This window comes from Corylus avellana, chromosome ca10, assembly GCF_901000735.1.
Source record: "Corylus avellana chromosome ca10, CavTom2PMs-1.0".
In the NCBI taxonomy this organism is placed as follows: Eukaryota; Viridiplantae; Streptophyta; class Magnoliopsida; order Fagales; family Betulaceae; genus Corylus; species Corylus avellana.
In genome coordinates, this window is record NC_081550.1 from 19,501,015 (window position 1) to 19,520,249 (window position 19,235).

General features: G+C 38.0%; 4 protein-coding genes and 2 non-coding genes across 6 annotated transcripts; 3 read left to right on the forward strand and 3 right to left on the reverse strand.

Annotated features, from left to right (window-relative positions):
* The first annotated feature begins 255 nt into the window (after positions 1–255).
* Positions 256–4,063, forward strand: LOC132164117 (uncharacterized). Its single transcript, XM_059574541.1, has 6 exons — positions 256–930; positions 1,972–2,068; positions 2,551–2,714; positions 2,841–2,904; positions 2,993–3,051; positions 3,812–4,063. The coding sequence occupies exons 1-5, from the start codon at positions 802–804 to the stop codon at positions 3,007–3,009; spliced, it is 471 nt and encodes a 156-aa protein (XP_059430524.1). The 5' UTR covers positions 256–801; the 3' UTR covers positions 3,010–3,051; positions 3,812–4,063.
* A 469-nt stretch (positions 4,064–4,532) lies between these two features.
* On the reverse strand, positions 4,533–15,693 carry LOC132163106 (uncharacterized). Its single transcript, XM_059573304.1, has 5 exons — positions 14,921–15,693; positions 13,223–13,256; positions 12,890–13,141; positions 5,386–6,109; positions 4,533–5,298 (listed from the first exon to the last, which is right to left on the reverse strand). Exons 1-5 carry the CDS (start codon positions 15,518–15,520, stop codon positions 4,533–4,535), a joined length of 2,376 nt encoding a protein of 791 aa, XP_059429287.1. The 5' UTR covers positions 15,521–15,693.
* LOC132163256 (laccase-17-like) lies at positions 11,659–14,749 on the forward strand. Its single transcript, XM_059573468.1, has 6 exons — positions 11,659–11,830; positions 11,927–12,078; positions 12,198–12,442; positions 12,547–12,675; positions 12,752–13,723; positions 14,401–14,749. The coding sequence occupies exons 1-6, from the start codon at positions 11,711–11,713 to the stop codon at positions 14,529–14,531; spliced, it is 1,749 nt and encodes a 582-aa protein (XP_059429451.1). The 5' UTR covers positions 11,659–11,710; the 3' UTR covers positions 14,532–14,749.
* Positions 15,694–15,724: 31 nt separating the features above from the next.
* Positions 15,725–15,796, reverse strand: TRNAD-GUC (transfer RNA aspartic acid (anticodon GUC)). Its single transcript has one exon. It is a non-coding gene; the product is annotated as a tRNA-Asp (tRNA).
* An 88-nt stretch (positions 15,797–15,884) lies between these two features.
* Positions 15,885–15,956, reverse strand: TRNAD-GUC (transfer RNA aspartic acid (anticodon GUC)). Its single transcript has one exon. It is a non-coding gene; the product is annotated as a tRNA-Asp (tRNA).
* An 885-nt stretch (positions 15,957–16,841) lies between these two features.
* On the forward strand, positions 16,842–19,177 carry LOC132163257 (glutathione S-transferase U7-like). The gene is made up of 2 exons (XM_059573469.1): positions 16,842–17,291; positions 17,502–19,177. The coding sequence occupies exons 1-2, from the start codon at positions 16,980–16,982 to the stop codon at positions 17,844–17,846; spliced, it is 657 nt and encodes a 218-aa protein (XP_059429452.1). The 5' UTR covers positions 16,842–16,979; the 3' UTR covers positions 17,847–19,177.
* The last annotated feature ends 58 nt before the right edge of the window (positions 19,178–19,235 follow it).

The window sequence follows — 19,235 nt, forward strand, 5'->3', positions numbered from 1 at the left end:
TGTGAGATTTCCTACCATCAGAAGGCTGACATATAGAGTATTTGGTACATGGTTTATAGACATCATAGAATCTACTTTGATATTTAAGAATAGTGTCAACTATTTCGGACAGTAGAGACGATGATGATTGATGGCATATCCGAATAAGGTTGAGTGGGAAAAACAATCTTATCTTGTTATCTTCTTGTGGGATCAAGAAACACTCAGATTTCTTTCACTTTCTCACCCTCTCAAAGGCCTTGGGAGCCAATATCCGAGAAAATCACTCCGGAAAAGACCCATTGGCTAGGAGAAGGAAAATGGGGTCCGATAATATGGACACCAAGTTCTGTGATTCCCAGAGCTCGAGCAATGGAGAGGGGTTGCAATTGTCCGCTGGGGACACATGGCGATAAATTCTAAGCCCACGTGGGGACCATCCATGGACCCCGCGTGGCACTTATCCGTTATTTTTCGTGGAAAATAAGATGATATGATATTATATTGTGCAGAGAAGAGAAAGTGGGAGCGGTAGAGAGTGAGGAAATTTCGGGCTTTGAGATAGAATGAGTACGAAATCTTGTAAAATACTGTAAGAGGAAGCCACCTTTCTCTTTTTGGTGATGATGGCACATGGGCGGCACAGTTCAGTGCCGTCTTCTGTGAGGCTGTCACTATAAATATGAGGGTTTGTGAAGCAATTTAGGTTCACCTCACCTACCGTGATCTTCTACTGGGGCTTTCTTTTTCTGCAAGTCTTTTCCTTGTCTTTCATCTGGGTCTTTCTTTGTTTCAACTTCTTGTTTTTTTTTTTTGGAGTTAATGGAGGGTACTAAGAAGCAGCAGGGGTTTTCACCTTCCTCATTCACTGCTGATCTTTTTGGTGCCAAGGAGTCGCCGCCATCATCGGCGGCGGGAACTTTTGCGTCCATTTTTCCGCCTCCACCAGCGGTATAAGCTTACTGTGTTCAATTTCATGTATTGGGTTTCGGTTATTTTGTTGTTGTGTTGGTCAGGATTTGCATTATCTCTTTTGCTGAAGTTCTTCCTCTTCTTTTTTCTTTTTGTTTATTATAATAGATTTTCCTTATTGCAAATTATGCATACTTTGTTTTTATATTGAAGCATAGTATTGGAGAAAGGCAGGGAAGAGATTGATTTGGTCTGATTTGGAAATTCTTTTCAGAATTCAAGTGATGTGTTGTTGTTATTGTTGCTTTGGTTACTTTTGTGGACTTTATTACATGGCTACAAAACTTGAAGTGAAGAAAGAAAATAGTCCATATTTTAATTGGGAACTTGCATCACAACCTGAAAAGGTAATCTTGGTTTGATCATATAGAATGGTAATAGGCCTACTTTAATTAGTTTGTTTGTGCTCCAGAAATTGTGGAGTAGATCCCATTTCCTGGCCAAACATCCCCTGCTTGTTCATTTTTTTAATGTTTGGTTGAGGAACCTTTGACAAAACCAAGAGACTTGAGAAAATTTACTTAAGTTTGGCTTAAAAAATATGAGGATTTTTTTTCTCCCCTGCTTGTTCATTTTTTTTAATGTTTGGTTGAGGAACTTTTGACAAAACCAAGAGACTTGAGAAAATTTACTGAAGTTTGGCTTCAAAAATATGAGGATTTTTTTTCTCCCCTGCTTGTTCATGTTTTGAATGTTTGGTTGAGGAACTTTTGACAAAACCAAGAGACTTAGAAAATTTACTTGATATTTGGCTATAAATATGAGGATGTTTTCTCCCATGAATGTAGTTCTTGCATTTTATTATTTGGCTCTTTACTATACTCATTGTTTGTTTTTAAATCCAAGAGATCACCCAAGTTAAGTGTATAAATGGCAAAAATAGGATTTATGCAGCCAGGATCAGATGGATAGGAGGAGTTGAGAGTACAATTCCAGCTCTTTCTTCATGGGAAGACATCAGCTTTTCCAGGGGATTTCTGTGCGCCATTAATTCCTAAACTCTTCATTTTGTGATTTTAGGTGGTTGAGAAGAACTCCTCGAGCGCTGAGGTAACAGGATCTTGGCAAAAACAAAATCCAGAAATTCAAACATGGAACATGAAACAAGGGACTCCAGGTTCATGATCAAGGCTCTTTTAGTTCCTTTTGCTCTTCCTCCATGCTCTTTTCGCCACATCAAGAATAAGGCTTATTTAGTTCCTTTTTCTGTTCCTCCATACTTCTTTTCGCCAAATCAAGAATAAGACTTATTTAGTTCCTTTTGCTGTTCCTCTATACTTCTTTCGCCACATCAAGAATATAATGGACCTTATTGCAGAGGAAAAATTTTCTTCCAGAATACCTATTGCTTAAGTGCATGCCATTTTTGCTCAATTCTAGCACCTACATTCAGAAGAGCTAAAATTATTTGAACCTTCATTTACTGATAGTAAGGATGCATTTTTCACATTCTGCAAACTTCTAGTTATAGGTTATGCTTCCCTGAAATCTCCAGAATTATCATCTGCTTGTAACAAAGTTATGAGTAGTACCTTTAATGCAAAAACTTTGTTTGGAGAATATTGCCTCAAAACTTTGCGTTTTTCTCAAACTATATAGCTATCAGTAGCGGGGGTGCGCGCTGTAGCATACCCAACAAGGACAGGAGTTCAATTTTCCAAGAAGAAAGAGTGGAACCATGTCATCTAAGTTCATCTCTTTATTATGGTGGGCAAGACATCTATTCCCAGTCCCCAAGTACCCAAACCTCTGGATACCCTCTAGTGAGTCTTGATCAGTTGATAATTGATATACATATATATATATGATTCTGTGATATTGTCCACCTGATTTTGTTCATGATATGATATGTGAGACTGATTGTGAGTCATATCTTTGTGATGAGCTAGTTCAAGGAAAATGGGGCAGAAGATGAAAATGGAAACAGTGCGTCTCGAGGAAATTGGTGGCAAGGTAATGATGCTGTAGATAAAAGATTTTGGTTGCAAATTAAAGAAAAGATTGTATGCTAATATATGCTTACTGTTTGTCATTTCTGTAGGTTCACTTTATTATTAGGGCTGCCTTAGTAGGCATAAGAATTCTCCATCTGTTTTCCAGGTACGTAAATGGAAAAATTTGTATAGAGTAGGAGGTAGGTTGATCCTTCTTACTGTATCAAACACCTCCATAAATTCACCAAGAATGTGGAAACAATGTATGGCGACAACTTATATAAAGTAAAGGCTTTTGTTTGTTAATGTGTTTTTAGGAGTGTTTTTTCTTTTTTGCTTAAAAATATTCTGATGTGACATGTTGGTAAAAACTGGTTTTGTGTTTCTAAGAGTATTTTGTATTTTGGCTATCTGTTGAGATTTTTGTTTTGAGAAGAGAAAACAAAAAACACCATAGGCAAAAATTTTAACTACTTGTTTCTGAAGCTCCTTCTCTGTTTTTTTTTTTTTTCTTTTGACTTCTTGTGGGGAATGGGTAAGAAAAGATGGATTCCCTGCTTTATGGCTTCTTTTGTGGGAAAGTAGAAAGAATATGAGAAACGTGGCGTGGAAAATAGTGGGGGAGATGACTTCATGTTAACTGCTTGCGGAATTCTTATAGATGTTTGAAAATTATGTAATTGTTTTGCCATGCTTGCATAACGACAACTTTTACTTTTTTTAAAAAAAAAAAAAAAAACTAAAAATCAGTCGGGTTAAATTCACAATTTTCTTTTTGCTTGAGCTTTCAAGATAATAAGTTACTTAATATGGTATTAGAGTAAACATTTTGAGTTTGAATCTTGTATCATAATCTATAATTTCTCTCTTATTTCAATTGAATATTTCATGTGTCTTCCTACTTAACAACGTGTATTCCCCTGCAGGAGTTCGTGGCGCCTTGGTGATATGCTGGCAGATATGCAGTATAAATAAGAAACGAATGTAGTAAAAAAAAAGAAAAAGAGTAGCCAATGTAGTTGAACAATGTTTATGTGCTCTTTTTAAGCTGTAATTATGAAAATAGCTGGAGAAGAGGGCCCTGAGTTGCTCCACATATATATATGCCAATATAAATGCTTCATGGTTCATCCATGAATTTTTATGCCTAATAATATCCAGTGCCTGATATCTTTCAATTTGCGTTTTATAACTGCTGAAAATTTAAAATGAAAAAAGAAAATAAACAAAAATAACCAAGCTTACCTCCATTAGAGTCAAGCTTGGCTTCTGGCTCACTTTCTTCACATTAAAGTCGCATCCATTAGAGACATCCATCTTTCTTATCTTTGTGATACATGAACTTCATGAGAGCTTCCATATCTTTATGCTATACCCTTTCCTCTTCCTCCAATCCAAACTCCCTGATAGAATATTGCAAAAGCCTCCTACCCACCAATGACAAGAAGGGGTTAGACGGGTCTATCAAAGTGGAAGATTCGCAGACGCTTTCTCAAACCGACTAAGCCTTAACTCCAGTTCATGAGTAGGACCTTCAGAATAACAAAAAACATCATGCTGTCGCTCGCCCCGAGATTCGATCCTTTGACTACCTGGGGTCATAAGCTTTTACCACTAGACCACCACCCTTGGTCGTGTGCTCCCATTTTAATTGAGTGGAGAGTGGTACTGACAATAATTGTCACTTTTGTTCCCACCATCCGAAATGCAAAGGAATAGTCTCTCATATGCAGCAGCCATCTTGGTGGCCGTGAACAACTCCAAACCTCTCTGAAAAGCAACCTGACCTTTCTTCTGCAGAACTCCCCTGCCATCAAGCCAAGCTCTATAAAGGGTCTCTTTTAATGAAGATACTGTTGGAGAAAATGTATAGCCAATTTCTGTACCAACAATCACAGACCCTGTAATGCTGGCCAGCCTTGTAGCCATTACCGGCTTACCAGAAAGCATGGCTTCCAACAGAGTATGATCCAACCCCTGAGCTCGAAGAGTTGGGTTTACAAAAATATCAATGGCATTATAAAACCTTGCCAGTTGAGCTTGTTCCAGCGGCCCCAGAACCAGAACATTTACCCCAAGATCTCTGTATCTTGCGGCCCAAGGACCATCGCCGGTAACCAGAACAGCGCTGGTTTCCCGGAATGTTTCATTTTCCTTGAACATTTCCCTCAGAGCTTCAAACATTAACGGGTGTCCTTTGTCCTTCACCAACCTCCCTGCCATTCCCAGAACTAATAACTTAGAAACCGGAATGCCAAACTTCTTCTTAAATTCATTTCCCTTGGCAACATCTGGCTTGAAAAGCTCCTCATCTACACCATTGAGAATGATATGAACTCTTTCTTCTGGGATCATGTAGATTCTTTTCAAGACATCTCCAGCATGATCACTTGTAGCAATATGGTGGGCATACCTGAAGAAATTCATAATGTGATGGAAAATTAAATATAGTAATACAAGAGAATATCAAATCAGATTTGAATACAATCAGATTAAATACCTTGGGAAGAAATTCACCTCTTCCACAACCTTCATAGCTCTTTCAGTCAATGCGTGTGCCTGCTGTTCTTTAGGAGGTCGCAAAAGTTCTTGAATGATGTCAGAGTGAATGGTTTCATATGCAATCCCATGCCAAGAAACAGCTAAGTTGGTCAGATACCGCGATCTTGTATGCCTGAGACCAACACTCTCTGTGTGGACGACATCAAAAGGCCTTCCGGATGAATTTTGAGTCTGAAATTGCTTCCATACAGAAGCTTGATCCAGATAACCCGCAGCTGTTGGTTTTGAGAGGTGAAAATATAAATTCCTCATTGGGTATCTCGGGAAGGAAGAGTTTGAGGGAAATGTGGTGAAAATATGAAGCTCATGGCCTCTTTTGGAAAGGGCAAGGTGTAGGGTCAAGGCGTGTCGTTCAAGCCCCCCTGCATGAGATTTTTCAGGCCATTTCTTGACAAAGAGTGCAATCTTAAGCAGTTTTGCAGGCGGTTCTGAGGAAAAGGAAAGATGATTCCATGCAGATGGGAATGTAAGGAGGTTAATAGGTTGATTCAGATTCTGCTTTTGCTCAGTTGCTTGGTAACGGGAGTAGCATGGCACTGAATCTGAGCAGTGGCACCAATAGAGGAATGAGATGAATGAGAAGGCACAGAGGATGAAGATGATGAAACAGAGTGAACGGAAACTCAAAATAGTATTATGATTATTTGCCATGGAAGGCAACTCTACCAAGTTTTTCCTTGAAGAACCCAGTTAAAGAAATGGAAGAGAAATTCAGTTTCAGATATCAAAAATAGATCTTGGACAAGATTGCAATAGCTTATGTAAGACGAAGTTGCACTGACTTTTATAATGTTTTATTTTTTCCTCAGTTTCTGGTCTGGAAGGCATTTGCACGTGGTTTCTGCTAGTATAAGCTAAGCGTATCCTGGAATGAAGGCTTCTACCATTTGACTTCTTCATAGAAGATGATGAACTTTGGTTGAGAAGCAACATCGTTTGCCTGCCCCAGTTATCTCCCTCCTTCAGAATATAGCTAGAAGACAAATTTGACTCCATTGTCACCATGTAAATTTTGGTGTTTTTATTTTTTATTTTTTATTTTTTATTAGTGTGTCTTGGTTTTACCTATAGGCTAGACAGTAGCCCGGCTCTGCCCTACTTTGCGTGTCAGCTGCGAACCAAGCGTAGATCCACCAGATTAATCCCTGGTCCAATACTCCGCACCACTCAAACCATTGAATAGATCCACCAAATTAATTCCTGGTCTAATACTCCGCACCTGTCAAACCATTAAACATTGAGTCACGAGCTTCGCCCGAGTGGCTAGCCTCAAGAGGCCGGTAAGACTTAGGAAGTTTTGAACTTGAGACCTCAAGGGGTAATATTCTTAGAAGCCGCAAGTCTCCACCGCTAGGCTAACCCCTTGAGATTTTGTTTTTTGTGTATGATTGTTTTGTTTTGTTTACTGTAATTGTGATCTTTTGTACCGCTACATTTTTTTTTATTAGTATATTAGATTGCCTGATATAGACTGAAAATGTTACTTATAGGCCATATATATAAATATACAGTGAATCCCATGATAAGAATCAGATTATGACATGATTACGTTATCAGATTTTGATATCATCTGATAAAGAAATGGTTAGTACGAAAAGAAATCCTATGAATTCTAATATAATTGAAAGCAATTGAAACTCCTCTCAATGTCCATCGGCCTCTTGGAGATTTTGTTGAACGTGATGATGACGTGTTTAAGGGATGATAACACCATATCAAGTGTGGTTATCCCACACTCAATTACCTTTCCATGGAGGTTCAGGAGAAAGGGTGCAACTTTTCATGAAGAGTTGCTTGATTGTCTATAAATGGACGGGATTAGAAAACACAATTTACTTTTAGAGAAACTTTACTTATCCCTCCTCAATTTTCAGTGCTTTTGCGATATCTCTTTAAACTTAAAAAACTCTCAATTTAGTATTATATTTGTAGAGAGAGAGAGATTGCTCGGTAAGGAGGTATAGGTGGCGCAACCCAAAGCTGTCTCACCAAGGCCTGCTCGATACATTTTGGGGCTTAAAACGAGATATTTAAGTGAGGCTTTTTTCTTAAATTTAAATATTAATTAAATAATATTTATTTTTTTATTTAAAAATCATTCTTCTCACTTTTTGGGATTATAAATTACTTATTAAGATTTTATATCCATTTTTTTCTAACATCTCCTTTTTTTATTTAATCACTGCTAAGATATGAAATGATTTTAAGAACTTGAACAATTAGTTGTTGGAAAATAATAAAATTGGAGGCGAAAAGAAGAATTAAAATTTGAATAAGACTTTAATAGAGAAATAAAGGGAAAAATTGTTCAAAAAAAAAAAATAAATAGAGAGAAAAAAAAATAGAAACTTATAAATGAGTTTGTAATTGAATAAAATATTTAAAGACTTTCCATCTTCTTAACATTTAATTTTGTTAAGGTTGGAATCCAATCATAAATTCATATTTTGTGGATAAAAGCAACCTATGTCTCACGTTAGAGAGAGAAGAAGAAGAAAAAAAACCCCCATATCTCATGCAATGACTATCCAATTGCCAATTGGAACTTTGGATTATAATTTATTGCTGATTAGCTGTATTGTAAATTAGGATGAGAATCTTTGGTTGCTCATCACAAAGCTCAAAATATCTCTACCTTCAACATGAGAATTTTATTTAAAAATGACTTTGATATTAATATATTATTTGATTTTCTTATTTAATGCTATCAATTATTGTAAATTTGGGTCCAAAATTTTTTAGGGTTTTCTCGCTTTCTCTCTAGCACTGCAGCCTTAGGTAAGCCCCCTCCCCCATGGTGAGGGGAGGAGGGATGGCCATTTGCTACTTCCCTCCTCCCCCTTGCCTGCCATTGCACCGATTGCCAGTAGTTTACTTGATGTCCCTGGCCCGGGTTGCCTCCTCCCTACCCTTTCTCTGCCGCCCCTTCCGCTTTGTTTCGCTTTTGTCCCTGGCGGGGCTCTCTGGTTGTTTTCTGCTCATTTCCTTTCTATTTTTTTGTTGTGTTTTTGGTGTGTTGTTCTTGTAGCCTTGCCTGTGTACCACTCGGTTTGGGTGTTGATTTTGTGGGTTTCTTTCAAACTCTCGCCAGTTTTGTTTTGTGTTCGCCGCCAATCTCCTCCGCTCGCTCTGCTATCCACCGTCCGCTGTGGGGTCTTTCCTCGTGCCCCTCCAACGATGAGCTTCAACGTCCCCTGCTGCGATGGTTTTCTGGCCAATTGGAGATCGGCTTCGCCACCCTCCGTCCACTGTTATGGGCCTTTTTCCGCGTCCCCACCGCGTCGAGCTTCCATCGCTCCCTTCCGATATCGATTTCCGGTGAGTGCACAATCGGCATCCACGCTGCGTGTGCCTGTTCCCGTTTGTTTTATTTTCCTTGCATTGTCTTTGTTCATGTTTTTTTCCCTGTATGCATTTCATTCATGTTATTCGCTTGTAATAAGGTGCTGCCTCTTTGGTTCGCCCACATTTTATTTCTGTTTTCTTGCTTCTGTTTGTAATAAGGCTCTCGCCCCTCAATCTGCCTGCTTAAATGTGAACTGAACTTTGGTCTAGATCTTTGGGTTGTGGATGTGATTTTTAGTCCAAGCCTTCGAGTTGTGGACGTGAACTTCATCCTGGCTTTTGGGTCGAGGAGGAATTTGCGCTACCTATGCATTGGATTGTATCTGTCTTGTGCAGATATGTTATTTCAACTGAAAACTAGTCATAAGTTAGCGGGGGTTTTAGGTGATGTTGTATTCTTATAGTTTCGGCTATAATTTACATTTTCAGGGTTTTGTGCTCCTACGATGTAAGAGTTTTATGCTCGTGATTATTATCAATGAAATTGGAATGTATTTCGTTCAAAAAAAAATATATATTGTAAATTTGTAATGGATCTGGTTTCACTACCGCATAGATGTTGTAGGCCAAAACACTATCGTTTAGCTTTAGTAAAATTAGGCAGCATGTGAATCTTATGCCGTTATCAAAACGGCAGTCACAGCAAAGAGAAAGAAACCAACAGTGGGTCTAGGATGTGGTCACCCCCGATGTGCATGCTTCAATGCTTTATTGTGACGGCCGCATAGAAGCCAAATCCAGTCATCTATAGTAAAATTCTTCTCTTCAACTCTTTCTAGACAACACCAAGAAGAACTTTAAGATCGAGGAGAGAAATTCTAGATCTAACTCCCTTCCTCCTTTTTCATAGTAGCAGTGCTTAGTGTCTTCTCTGTAGGCTCCATGGGTCTCCGTTTCTGAAGCATATATGTTCCTTAAATGAAATTTCACCAATGGAAGTTCTATATTTTTCAAAAAAAAAAGAAAAAAAAAAGAAGAGAAGAAGCCAAATCCAGTCATATTTGTTTCAAGAATTGAATGTTTTAAAAGAATCAAACGATATTAATGTCTTTCTCATATTTCTCAATTATGAGAAAGACATTAATATTGTTTAATTCTCTTAAAATCTCAAACATTAATATTGATATTAATATCTTTCTCCATTACTTACTTACCATAATTTGAGACCTTAATTAAATAATATTAACAATAATTAAGGCCTTAGATATTTTTTTACGAAAAACATCTTCATTAATATCTATTAATTGAGGAGTTTATTTAATTGGGGGCCATATATAGGAGGCCGCCTAAGGCTCCAGGCTCCAGCCGACCCTGTGTCTCACCATCACCAAGATTGCAAGAGACTTCAAAATCAAATCCCATCTCTGTCAAGTTTTTTCCTTCTGATTCAGCTTTGCTGTCCTTTGTAAATAAGTTTTTCCTTCAGTTCGCCTACTTGAGAGAGAAAGAGCAACAGTCGATCGAGGTTTCTTAACTATTCTTGAAAATCTTAGCTAAAACTACAGTTCGAATGCATCCGCCTTCAAAACGACTGCCGGATAGCAACATTTTCTTTTGCGTACGTTCACATTAAGATCAACGGTTGAGAAAGCTACATGCCAACAATATATATCGTTTCATGCTTCAATCTTTACGGAAGTTTGAAAATATGAATTACCTCATACTATAGGATGTTCCATTTGTTCATCATGTTTGATTTTCAACTTACTATTAAAAGGCTTTCTAATTATGAATTAAAATTAAAATTTTAAAGTCGGTGTTAAATAAAGCACCCATTGCACATGTCGCACAATCTTCAGAAAAAAGTGATGATTTAAAATGCTATTAGAACCAAGATTATGAGTTCTAACTTTTACTTTACACTTTATCCTTTATTTTCAATTAAAATATTTCACGTATAGGTGTTATTTGGTTTGACGTCCTATTAGCTTATCCTTTTAGGATATATATATATAAGTCGTTGCTAATTATGGAAATATGTCAAAATGTTGGAGAGCAACCTTTAAAATGAATTAAATATCAAATTTTAGAAAGTATGCACTAAATGAATATTCTCAATTTCATTTGAAATGGAAATGATCTGTTTCCCTGATGCACATGTGAGCATTAAAACTAAATGACAGCATTAAATGAAGTATAGGAGCATTAAAATTAAAACTGGGTGAGCATTAAAATTAAGAATGATGGCATTCATTAAGGGGTTGTTCAATTGTTCTTTAGAATTTGAATGGTACAGTTAATATTACATTTAGTATCTTAATTCTAGTATCCAAGGCATAGACTGATAGACATCATCTTAAATGGAACTGTCGAGAGCTTGGAATGATCGCCATCTTTAATCAATTTGAAATATTCATAGAATTCATTTAATGCTTTGAATCGTTTAATTTTAGAATGCCAAACGATGTTCAAGTGAGTGAAAAAACAACTTTAGAATGCCAAAAAAAAAAAAAAGCATAAAAAATTATATAACTTTTACTTTTTGACTCTTGTCACATAGAGAGTGAATCTAACAATAGTTAAATTTGAAGTAACTTAGGAGCCTGTTAGAGTTTTTAGAGAAAAGTTAAATGTAAAGATCAAGCCTCTAAACATCCTAGGACTATTACTTTGTAGGAAGGGAAATGTTTGACTTGAGCAGAACGTATGTCAAAGGAAATTGATTGTCTTTGAAACCACTCTATAGTTTTTTCTAACAACTGGCTGGCCCTTCTAAAAAATACCCATTTAATATATATCTTCTGAATCTCTTCTGTCTAAACTTGCCAAGTTAATCTCCATCACCTACTTGACGAAACATTTTCTCGCACCTATATAAGTAGCCACAAAGGGTAGCTTTGCTCAGCACAAGAACACACTCAAGCAGCAGCTTTTAGGTTCACCAATTATCTTTCAAAGAGAGAAAGAGAGAGAGGAAAATGGGTGTTTTTCTTCCTTCATCACCAGCATTTCCAGGAGTCTTTCTATTCTTGTTCATTACACTGTGTCTCATCCCTGAGCTTGCACTTGCAAGCATAACCAGGCACTACAAGTTTGACGTATGTTTTTGCATGCCTCTCAGCACATAAATTTGATTGATTTTTTTTTATTGGAACTTTTTCTTTCTGTTAACAGTTTTGAATTATTTTCTGCAGATTGTATTGCAAAATGTGACGCGACTGTGCCACAGAAAGAGCATTGTGACAGTAAACGGACAGTTTCCTGGGCCTCGCATTGTAGCTAGGGAGGGAGACCGCCTTCTTATCAAGGTGGTCAACCATGTCCACAACAATATCTCCATCCATTGGTAATTAACATGCTTCCTTTTTTACTCTGATATATTATATTAAATTTTATTTATTTTAAAAATTATTTAAGTATTTAATAAATATTTTAATCATTTTAATGAAATTTTCTTTAAAACAGGCATGGCATTCGACAGCTTCAAACTGGGTGGGCTGATGGGCCAGCATATGTAACACAATGTCCCATACAAACTGGCCAGAGCTATGTGTACAACTTCACCATTGCAGGCCAAAGAGGCACTCTTTGGTGGCATGCACACATATCTTGGCTAAGATCAACCGTGTATGGTCCTCTTATCATTCTTCCCAAGCGTGGTGTTCCTTACCCATTTTCCAAACCCTACAAGGAAGTTCCCCTCATCTTCGGTACTCTCAACTATATGATTAGCTACACGTAGTTTAGTCTTACATATTTTTTCCTTGATTATCTATATAGCAATAACAACTTCAATGCAAAAAAAACGTTTCAGGAGAGTGGTGGAATGTAGAAACTGAGGCTGTAATTAGCCAAGCCCTACAAACAGGAGGTGGCCCAAATGTCTCTGATGCTTATACAATCAATGGACTTCCAGGGCCACTGTATAACTGTTCTGTTAAAGGTAAATTTTTGAAATAAGTAGTAATTTAATAATAAATTTGAGCATTGCCTTCATAATTCACTTCCTAATTTGACAGACACATTCAAGCTGAAAGTGAAGGCTGGGAAGACTTATCTTCTACGTCTAATCAATGCTGCACTCAATGACGAGCTTTTCTTCAGCATTGCAAACCACAGCCTCACAGTTGTTGAAGTCGATGCAGTTTATGTCAAACCTTTTGAGACCAACACACTTGTCATAGCCCCAGGACAGACAACAAATGTTGTTCTAAACACCAAAGCCAAATTCCCAAACGCCACATTCTTCATGGCCGCTAGACCATATGTGACTGGCCTAGGCACTTTCGACAACTCCACTGTTGCAGGAATCCTAGAATATGAATCTGATGAATTTCCACACAAAACCCTTTCCATTAGAAAGCTTCCACTCTTCAAACCCCTTCTTCCTCCTCTCAATGACACTTCCTCTGCAACAAATTTCACAAGCAAACTCCGTAGCTTAGCAAGTGCTCAATTCCCAGCAAATGTCCCTCAAAAAGTCGACAAACGCTTCTTCTTCACAGTAGGCCTTGGAACAATCCCCTGCCAACACAACAACCAAACATGCCAAGGGCCAAATGGAACAATGTTCTCAGCTTCTGTTAATAACATATCTTTTGCACTCCCATCCACAGCCCTCCTCCAAGCCCACTTCTTTGGGCAATCCAAAGGAGTTTATTCTCCTGACTTTCCAACCAGTCCCATATTTCCCTTTAACTATACGGGCACCCCACCAAACAACACAATGGTGAGCAATGGGACAAAGCTAGTTGTCCTGCCTTTTAACACTAGCGTGGAGCTTGTGATTCAGGACACAAGCATTCTTGGCGCTGAGAGCCACCCTCTCCACCTGCATGGCTTTAATTTCTTTGTGGTCGGGCAAGGTTTTGGGAACTTTGATCCCAATAACGACCCTGCAAAGTTCAATCTTGTTGACCCTGTTGAAAGAAACACCGTGGGTATTCCTTCCGGGGGTTGGGTGGCTATTCGGTTTCTAGCAGATAACCCAGGTGAGTAAGGAAAACCATAATAATATCATTATACATTTCATTACATCTTGACTAGAGAAAAATGTTCAATTTTTTAAAATTATTTTATCAATTATGGACTATCATATCAGCTTGTAAAAGATTTAGGGTTTATTATTTTTTAAGTACTTAAGTTTTTATTTTTTTATTTTTTTTTTCACGTAAAAGTTTTTATTTATATCATATATGGTACTTGACTTATGAGTAAAATCTAGTTTAATAACTCTATTACTATTCCGTCAATCAAACTAACGAACTGCAATGGTGAGCATTTCGGCCACCCTGAAACCTTCCCTTGTAACTTGTATAAGGATGGTTTGACCACCCTAGCCACCTCTAATGCCTTTGGCGGTGGTTTTGGTCATCCATTTTTAACCATCTGGGGTGGCCAAACCACCCCCAAGAGGCCCTAGAAGTGATTCGGCCACCCTCAAACGGGCTGTAGGGGTGGCTGAAACCACTTCCATGGCAATTCGTTACTTTGGCTGAAAGAATAGAGACAGAGGTATTAAATTGATGTTTACTCATAAGTGAGGTACCATTAATGATACGAATTAAAACTTAAGTAGAAAAAATTAAAAAAGTGAAAACCTAAATACTAAAAAAGTAATTAACCCAAAGATTTATAATTAAAATTGTAATTATATACATGGCAACAGGGGTTTGGTTCATGCATTGCCACCTGGAGGTCCACACCAGCTGGGGTTTGAGGATGGCTTGGGTTGTCCTAGATGGAAAGCTACCGAATCAGAAGCTGCTTCCTCCACCGGCAGATCTTCCCAAGTGTTGATCTTTTGACTCACTAATTGTTTCACTCCATCCAGAAACTGTGCCAACGTTTTTGACCCATTCTTTGGCATTTGACATGGGTTGATTATATTGTATTCAATAATTGCTTGATTTGAGCTAGGGAAAGATAAAAGAGTGGACAATTTTTGTAACATTCAGATTTCTAATGTCGATCCAGAAGACCTTAATCAATAATATTTTCTCTCCAATTTCAATTTTCTTACACAATCTCAACCCCATCTCTCCATTTTTACTTCAAAAAGCAGAGAATTATAAATTTCCCATAACATTTCAATTGCAACACTTTAGATTTGAGTGGATTGTGAAATCATTGTGCAACAAACGTTGAGTTCAACATGTTTCATACACAAACTTGGATTGAAAGGCCTAGCGAGCAAAAGCGTAGAGCACAAGAAAGACATAAATGACGAGTGCCAGAGGAACCAAAATAACCAGAGGACCAATTGCTGCGAAAGTATACCAACTCCCACAACCCAATACCCCCAGCTTGATCTGAACCAAGTCAACCAGTGCCATCATCAAGAACCCACACCCGAAAACCGACCCGAATGCAGAAACGAGTATGCCGGCCCGCAACGTGGCCGTGTTAAGATGCCCCTTGGTGACACTGAACACCTGATCACCACCACGGCCACCGATCCTAACTTCATGGCCGCTTTTGCTAATCTTGATGGCCTGCTTGAGAGCCAAGGCGATGAGGCTGGAGAAGAGGAAGGAGCTGAAGGAGTAGACGTGGAAGGCCACGAGGTCTTCTGCGATGGCGGTGCTGGCTATGCACGCGCCGCCGACGAGGGTGGAGCTGGGGTCGTTGGTGGGGTACCACGAGAGGCCGAGGAAGAGCGCGAAGGTGAAAAGCGAGTTGACGTTGAAGATGCCGTCCAAGGCCATGATGTGGATGGCCGTTGACGTTAGTTTCCGGCGTGAGAGTGACACGTCGGACATCGGTGGCCGTGGTGTGGCGGATGACATGGAAGCCAAGGAAGAGACATTTTTTTTGTCTTTCTTAAAACCGAATTTGGGAGTGGTTTGGTTTTTGTCGCGTACAGTTGAGAAGTGGCGTTAAAGTTAGAAGTTCTGGAATCCGAAGGTGGCGTGTCTTCTCCGGCAAGGCAAGAGTCGCAGAGGAAACATAACATGTGTCAGAGTTTTACAAAAACACGAAAAAGAAAAATACGCCGTTGCCGGGGATCGAACCCGGGTCACCCGCGTGACAGGCGGGAATACTTACCACTATACTACAACGACCTCTTGTTGACCTACAGTCTCACATATTTGAATATATTTGTTTTTTCTTGGCCAAGGCAAGACTCGCAGAGGAAACACAAAACAGAAACGCCGTTGCCGGGGATCGAACCCGGGTCACCCGCGTGACAGGCGGGAATACTTACCACTATACTACAACGACTTGTTGATAAAATTCAACCTTAAGAATTAATTATATCAATTACTTTTGGTTTTTCCCACTTTTTACAAATATCTCAAAATATTTAAAACTATTTTTTAACTTTTATATCAAATCATAATACCTTTTTTTCACAAAAAAAAAAAAAAATCTAAAATGCATTAACAAATGGATCTCTTTTTTATATGTATGGGGATTATAGTAGATCCTTGTCCATTTAGTTTCATTGTCTAAATTGATATTTATGTGACTTTTTCTCATGACCATCCATAGATTGAAATGGTTTTCAAAGAATAGCCAATTCATATTTTTGGGATCTACTTAAGGCCAAAAAATGAATCCTTTCTAGTAGATGAGCCATTCAGGCAAAAATGTGTAAAAATTATGATAAAATTGTCCTCATCTTTTAAAATTGAGATAATTTTGTCTCACTCTTTTCCCTAACAGGCTCCTCTCCATTTCATTGAAATGAAAAAGATCCGTTTCCATTTCCGTTGAGGCCCGATTGTTAAAATGAAGGCCATTAAACCTAGAAGAGATTAAATTAATTATTCCCGCTAATCATCTTAAAAATAATTCAAAGTAGGTGATTAGCTTATACAAAGTTTTTCTTCAATTTGAGTTGGAAAATTTTTATCACTTCAATTTATTAAATTGATATTTATCTAAAATTGTAATATATTCTAAACACATATTAGTTTAATAAAATGCATTAAAGAAAATTCATCTTAACTCTATTATGGACACATGAAGAGCTAGGGAAATATTAGTCAATGGCATCAGCAAGTGGGTCACTTATCAAGAAAGAGCCATATGACAATTATAAAGACTAAAATGACAAAGATTTGGATGGCCGGCCAAGTTACCACCACAAGAATGTTAGGTAATTTTAGACTTTTAGAACTTTCACTGTAAATTGACTAGACTCTTAATTAACATTATCTATAAGAGGCACCAAGCTTACAGGGTAAAGACATAGATATCAGTTACGAGCCTCAGTCGATCTGATCAAGTGCAGAAACCACCATGGTTGAGGAAGTGAAGCTGTTGGGCATGTGGGCAAGCCCTTTTAGTCGCAGAATTGAGCTAGCTTTGAAACTGAAAGGAATACAATATGAATACATAGAAGAAGACTTGAAAAACAAGAGTCCTTTGCTTCTAAAGTACAACCCAGTTCATAGAAAAGTCCCTGTTCTTGTACACAATGGAAAACCAGTAGCAGAGTCGCTTGTCATTCTTGAATACATCGATGAGACCTGGAAAGACAATCCTCTCTTGCCTCAAGATCCTGGAGACAGAGCCTCAGCACGCTTTTGGGCGAGGTTCATTGATGAAAAGGTAAAAAATAATACTATTTAGTTGACTATTATAAAACTGCCATGCAAATATGATGACGCGACTGTAAATCAACATTTTCACATCATTCCTACTATATATTAGTCGTATAACAATTTATTAAATAGCATTTTTTAAAGGTAAATTGAACGCTATAGTTGATAATGCATTAAAACCTGTGCAGTTCATTCAAATTCATTTATATATGTGCAGCTCTCCGCAGCAGTAAGGAAGGTTATCATGGGCGAAGAAAGGGAAAAGGCCCTAGAAGAATATTTTCAGCTGCTGAAAATGCTGGAGAATGAGCTCAAGGACTTCTTTGGAGGTGAAAGTCTGGGATACCTAGACATCGCAGCAATGACAGTAGCCTTTTGGTTTGTAAATGTGCAAGAAGTGGTGGGAGTAGAGCCGCTTACTGAAGAGAAATTTCCCATCTTAGACAAATGGATTTGTAAGCTCCAAGATATGGATGTTGTCAACGAATGCCGCCCTCCAAAAGAGAAACTTCTTCCCCATATGAGAGCTCATGTGGAAGCCTCACAAAGTGCTCCCAAGTAGAGAGTTTGTGGTTCACTCGATTGGATTATCGGCCTTTTATGTTTTGTGGATATGTATTTTCTATGATTGCATTTTGTGTGTGAATCCTTGTCCGTCTTCGTATTTGATCATGGTACATTGATAGCAGAAGTTAATAGAATAATAGGCATTTGAATGCAGCTGCCAAGAACATTTTCGTTATTAAATAATTCTCTATGATCTCCACAAAATTGGCAGAACCTTAGAGAAGACTCTAGTACAGTTTAATCTTAAGAGTAACCATGGATGCTTGGACACTTAATGATGATCACAGACTCACAGGCTAGTTCTATGAATGAATCAACCACCAAGGTTTTGCTTGATAATTAACTACTGATTATTGATTAATCTCCGAGCTTAACTTCTTAATCAATCACACATATCACTGATTAATCATCAACTTCCTGTATCTTGATTGAAGAGAGAGTGAGGTGATCTAATAGAGAAGAGAAGTTGGGGGAGAAAAGGAAAGTGTGTTTCTCATTCTCTGGTATGTGTTAGCTGCACAGTGAAAGTTTCTGGCCTTCTGTTCTTACAGAAGCACATGTCCTGTAGTATACAACAACTACAAACAAGCAACTCCTGTATACTCTACTTTTATCTACACATTAATGTTTAATTTACTTAATTTCTGAAAGATCTATCATCATGTATACAAAGCTTAATTAATCCTTTCTTCACTTGCTGAATATACGAGCGAAAAAGAAAAATCTATCAAGCCTTGAATGCATATGGAGATTTATTTTTTTGGGTAAGTGCATATGAGGAGATGTCATTAAGCACATTGTTGTTAGTTATGCAGCATCTGATCCTGCCTCAAAATCCCTATAACAGAGACATGGCACACTTTTAGGTAAGTTCATAGATGAAAAGGTAAAATGACAAACATAAAAGATCTTCATCATGTTACATTTAGTTGGCTAACAGTGAGCAGAATTCCCGTGACCCTTGCTTGCAGCTCCGGTTAGCAGCCTGCAGCCTGCAGCCTGTGTTTTTTTTTTTTTTTTAATCCAGCAAGGTGCGGGGACGAGAGAAGTCCGCTGAAGAAGTTTCTAAGCATCCGAAAGCACTTGAAAGAGAGATGGTGGACAAGAATTTATTTGGAGTTGATAGCAGTGGATATTTAGGCAGTGATCAAAAGTTGAAGTGAATTAGAGCTTGGAGTTATTTTAGTGTCAAGCTGCTCAATGAAGAGGATATTCCCTGCTCTATGCTGCTTTTGCTCATCGAGTTTACGGCAACATTCAAAGAAAAGCCTCTTCTTTTGTCTAAATGATAATCATTAACCAACATGAAACTAGTTTTAAGGTAGATTTGCTAGCAAGTGGTAACATGGCACTTCTTAAATACTGTATGATATATCTAATAAAA

Bases quoted from the DNA above. Each gene is read 5' to 3' on its own strand.
- LOC132164117 (XM_059574541.1), top strand. From the start codon at position 802: ATGGAGGGTACTAAGAAGCAGCAGGGGTTTTCACCTTCCTCATTCACT. The intron at 931-1,971 runs GTATAAGCTTAC...TTGTGATTTTAG, and splicing joins TTTTTCCGCCTCCACCAGCG to GTGGTTGAGAAGAACTCCTC. The intron at 2,069-2,550 runs GTTCATGATCAA...CAAACTATATAG, and splicing joins CATGAAACAAGGGACTCCAG to CTATCAGTAGCGGGGGTGCG.
- LOC132163256 (XM_059573468.1), top strand. From the start codon at position 11,711: ATGGGTGTTTTTCTTCCTTCATCACCAGCATTTCCAGGAGTCTTTCTA. The intron at 11,831-11,926 runs GTATGTTTTTGC...TATTTTCTGCAG, and splicing joins CCAGGCACTACAAGTTTGAC to ATTGTATTGCAAAATGTGAC. The intron at 12,079-12,197 runs GTAATTAACATG...TCTTTAAAACAG, and splicing joins AACAATATCTCCATCCATTG to GCATGGCATTCGACAGCTTC.
- LOC132163106 (XM_059573304.1), bottom strand. From the start codon at position 15,520: ATGTCATCCGCCACACCACGGCCACCGATGTCCGACGTGTCACTCTCA. The intron at 13,257-14,920 runs TAGGCCTTTCAA...TTGTGTTGGCAG, and splicing joins TGCTCTACGCTTTTGCTCGC to GGGATTGTTCCAAGGCCTAC. The intron at 5,299-5,385 runs GTATTTAATCTG...GAATTTCTTCAG, and splicing joins GAGGTGAATTTCTTCCCAAG to GTATGCCCACCATATTGCTA.
- LOC132163257 (XM_059573469.1), top strand. From the start codon at position 16,980: ATGGTTGAGGAAGTGAAGCTGTTGGGCATGTGGGCAAGCCCTTTTAGT. The intron at 17,292-17,501 runs GTAAAAAATAAT...ATATATGTGCAG, and splicing joins CGAGGTTCATTGATGAAAAG to CTCTCCGCAGCAGTAAGGAA.